Raw genomic sequence first — 5,000 nt, 5'->3', positions numbered from 1 at the left:
ACACACACACACACACACACACACATAAGAAAAACGCACACACACAAACACACACACATACATACGCACACAAACACACACATACACAAACACACACATACAGTACATCTACTCTAATCTTCCAGTAACTGGCATCTTGTCGTCTCTACCGATCGTCTGGTTGTTGCTGTGGGCACCATATGCCCATCTGTCACTGCCCCCCTCTGGTGTGGGTTGCCTTTTCTTCCTCCTGCTTTTAATGATGACTAATGCTTTATAAGAATGAAGCTCCGTTCAGTCAGGACCGCTCTCTGCTCTCCGCTCTGCGCTCTTGTCAGGCACGACATGTTCATTTAGGCCGCACACAGCAGTGAGACATACTTCAGCTTGGCACCGTGGAAACCGGAGTGGTGCTCCCGCGGTCAGTCCGCCCATGTGAACACGCTCGAGCACGCAGGGCAGCAGCCTGAAGGCTCCAGATTAAATGGAGCTGGCTATGGCAACATACACACACATCTGAGTGAATTATTAACGAGGGGACCACTGGTCACAGAGAGCAATGAAGAAACATTACAGAGGGTAAAAGCTTACATGATCATACGCTACAATATTACACTTCCACTCAAAGTAAGACATGGTCCTGTAGTTAGAGAAGTTTTAAGGGGCCGGTTTAGTTAAGTTCATGGTCCTGTAGTTAGAGTAGTTTTTAGGCCAGTTTAGTTAAGTTCATGGTCCTGTAGTTAGAGTAGTTTTTAGGCCAGTTTAGTTAAGTTCATGGTCCTGTAGTTACATAGTATTCAGCTCAGTTTAGTTAAGTTAGTAAGGTACAGATCCATCTGAAGGGAATTGCAATGCAATACCATCCTTACAGTTAGCACATGTTGTCAGCAGCACATGTTGTCAGCAGCACACGTTGTCAGCAGCACATGTTGCTGTTCTGATTAAATGGCTAAAGGGCATAACACAGTATCACATGTTATATAACATCATTGCAGTGACATTATACAGAACATGGTAACATTACATGTTATTAAACATCAGTGTGGTATCATTATACAGAACACAGTAACATTCAATGTTATTTAACATCAGTGTGCGTATGGTTGAGTCGGCTGTTCAGCAAACTGACTGTCTGTGGAAAGTCACCGGTGATGTGTGACCGGTGATGCGTGATTTGAACATTTCAATTAAATATAAACATTGAACATATTTTTTCTTTCATTTTTTCTTGTGAAATATAATGCCACACTTTCTCTCTTCTTTCATCTTATCATTCTGTTTGTGAGTGAGTGAGTGAGTGAGTATGTGAGTGAGTGAGTGAGTGAATGAGTGTGTTTTCTCAGAGTTTAGGAGCTCTCAACACTTGTATTTTAAAATCTGTTTCACACACACACACACACACACACACACACACACACACACACACAATAAAAACTAATATGCTATTTTCACCAAATTGTACAATAAGAAAACAGAATCAGAGCAAAGCAGCTGCGAAAATTTCATCAGTCTTACTCTCTCACTCACACACAGCACACCACACACACACACACACACACACACACACACGCCCACACACACAGCACACCACACACACACCTCCTCAGCGTCTCTCTGCTAGCGCTCCATTCATTTACAAATCACCACTCTCACCTCCCTCTCTGCTCGTCCGCGGCCCTGATTATTTTATTCTTCTGTAATAATCCGCTGAAAGGTGAGGGAATTCCTCCGCCCTCACCTGATATCACAGAGCCATCTCTCTTCTGTGCGCCACCATTAGAGACTAATATTCGTCTGGTTATTGCAAACTTAATAGACAGTTAGAATTGGAATAAAATGGGTAATATCTCCACAATGAGTCTCCTGGGGGGGGGGTCTGTGTTATAAAGGGGATGTCTGTGTGTTCTGATTGGACATAAAGGCGGGGATAAGCGGGCCCTCATTCAAGCCTGTGTTATTTTTACAGCAGCGCAGCGATGTGAGGGAGGGATTTTCAAATGGGGTTAGGCTGCTTAATGAAAGCATAGATGTCCGAATTACTACATAATCCCATATCATTTCATCTTTGATGTGCTAATATCTATTTCCTCTTCTCTCTCTCCCCCTCCCTCTCCTGTGTGTGTGTGTGTGTGTGCGTGTGCGTGTGCGTGTGCGTGTGCGTGTGTGTGTGCGTGTGCGTGTGCGTGTGCGTGTGCGTGTACGTGTACGTGTGCGTGTGTGTGTGTTAGAGTGTAACTGCAGCGGTCATGCAGACACGTGTGTGTTTGACGCGGAGCAGTACCGCAGCACAGGCAGTGGGGGGCGCTGTGTGGGCTGCAGGGATCACACTGCCGGGCCTCACTGTGGGAGATGTGAACTAAACTTCTACAGACCTTCACCACAACAGCAGTGCAGGAACTGCAGCTGCAATGCCATGGGTGAGACACACACACACACACACACACAGACTAATCTTCATATCCTGTTTAGACTCAACTGATGCACACACAAGTTCATCGACACTTTAATGATATACATTTCTTGTCTCTGTCTGTCTGTGTGTGTGTGTGTGTGTGTGTGTGTGTGTGTGTGTGTGTGTGTGTGTGTGTGTGTGTGTGTAGGCTCCGTCAGTCTCCAGTGTGACACAGAGGGTGTGTGTGTGTGTCGGGAGCATGTGACAGGGCTGAAGTGTGATGCATGTGAGCCTGGGTTCCACTCCCTCAGCCCAGCTGGATGCAGGTAAAATTCTCTCACATACACACACACACACCCATACACACACACACACACACCCCCCCCACACACACACACACACACACACACGGACACACGGACACGGACACATAGACACACGGACACGGACAAGGACACACGGACACACGGACACACGCACAGACACTCGCACGGACACACGCACAAACACACGCACAGACGCATATGAGGGGCCGTGTAGGCCATAATTCAAACTTGCCTCTCATACACACCATTGAAGACATTTTGCCTTTCACAAACACTACTGAAATACACTCACATTCACTACTAAACACCCCTCACGTACACTAGTGAAAATGGAACCTCACACAATGACAACTGAAAACCTCTCATACTCATGAGTGAGAACCTCTCTTATACCACAGTGAACACCTCTCACACATACAACTGAAAATGTAACCTCTCACACATACAACTGAAAATGTAACCTCTCACACATACAACTGAAAATGTAACCTCTCACACGCACAACTGAAAATGTAACCTCTCACACGCACAACTGAAAATGTAACCTCTCACATTCATTACTGAAAATGTAACCTCTCACACGCACAACTGAAAATGTGACCTCTCACACACACAACTGAAAACGTAACCTCTCACATTCGTTACTGAAAATGTAACCGTTCATACACACAACTGAAAATGTAACCTCTCACACACAACTAATTATAGGACAATTTACCAAGCAAGAAAAGACAATTGTATGTATGCTTCATACTTTGTGTGCACAAAAGTTTACTGTACAAAATACAGTAGATGCAAACTGTGATAACAATTTAACTGATCATTTTGTCTTATAATCCCCTAAAATAAGCTATATTGCCAACCTTGGCATTTTTATCACTAATCTTAATGTGCATTTGAATGAAATGTCAATGATTTTGTGTGGATACATTATATATTGTTTTACAATTTTATTTCAGCTATTCAACTGTGTTCTATTAGGCAATCAACTGTTATTATATTACTAAAATTATATATATATATATATATCTATATATATATGTATACATATAATAGGCCTACAAATATTATAAGACATTCTTTTATAATATAATAAAACACATTATACTACAGTACCAGTCAAAAGTTGACACAACAAGTGTTTTCTTTACTTTTATTATTTTCTACATTGTAGATTTATACTGAAGACATTTAAACTACAAAAGAACATCTATGGAATTATGTGCTAAACAAAAAAAGTTGTATCTACCATGTACAAAATAATAAAATCAAAGAAAAATCTTCTCAAAAAATGAGAAGGTGTGTCCAAACTTTTGACTGGTACTGTATATAAAAACTTCTGTTTAGTTTGAAAAAAAATACTGCACTCACTACAATTCTGTACATATTTAATTTTCACTGGTCTGTGTGAGAGGTGCAGAGTAGTGATGTGAGTGTATTTCACTTGTGTGTGTGTGAGGATTCTTGCTGAAACGGAAGTCATTTCGATGTAACGGAAGTCATTTCAGTGTAACGGATGTTCATTAAGGCGCGACTAGCTGTCAAATTAAAAGCTATTCATTTCAATGTTGGAGGAGTTGGTAGAAGGGGGGTCCGTGTGCGGCCAACGGATTTTCGTTTTGAAATGAGAAAACCAAATTACCATTTAGAAATAGGAAAACAAAAAGCGGAAAACGACCCATTTTCTGTTTTTTGTTTTGATAATAGAAAACGGAAAACGAAAAAACGACCCGTTATCTGATTTTCTTTGATGTGCTTAAACAGGGAAATCGGGAATTAAAATACTGTGTGGAAATCTTTCTCAATTTTGCGTAGATTTTTGTGTTGTGATCCGGAAGTTGCTCCCACGAGCTTGACAGTCACATTCAGAATGTCAGCAGAGGGCGCGCTGCTATTTGTATTCGGTTAGTCGTTTATGTGCTACACGAATGTTGCAGAGGTCTTAACTAAAGCTCTCGCTCTCATTATTGTTAGGTTGATGCTAACGCTTAGACTGAAAATCTATTGGAACACATAGTAGCTAGCTAGCCTCGCTGCTAATAAACCCGATTATTGTAATCCCGCCTTCCTTGGTTACTGTTGCTATGTAGACAAACAATCGGTTTGAAAGGCGACAACCCATTAAAATGCATTGGAACGTGATTGATGTTATTATGCTAATACAATTAATATCCTGAGCTAATTAATCATGTTAACCAACAAAGTCAGTCTCGCGTATACGGACCTGCGTCTAGACAGTATTGCCCACACTTTCTGGAGTCAAGGGTCGAAAGAAATATTTTCTAAAAGTAGGCAGCAAAGTC

General features: G+C 41.7%; 1 protein-coding gene across 1 annotated transcript in view; it reads left to right on the top strand.

Moving 5' to 3' along the window:
• The window catches only part of LOC122129923 (laminin subunit gamma-3-like), an 85,910-nt gene that overhangs the window by 41,753 nt on the left and 39,157 nt on the right, over positions 1-5,000 (top strand). Inside the window, 2 exon segments of the mRNA XM_042704651.1 lie at positions 2,208-2,396; positions 2,580-2,697. Of these exon segments, the coding sequence (XP_042560585.1) occupies positions 2,208-2,396; positions 2,580-2,697 (307 nt within the window).

Source organism: Clupea harengus, unplaced genomic scaffold (assembly GCF_900700415.2).
Source record: "Clupea harengus unplaced genomic scaffold, Ch_v2.0.2, whole genome shotgun sequence".
NCBI lineage: Eukaryota > Metazoa > Chordata > Actinopteri > Clupeiformes > Clupeidae > Clupea > Clupea harengus.
This window is presented reverse-complemented; position numbering and strand designations above follow the sequence as displayed.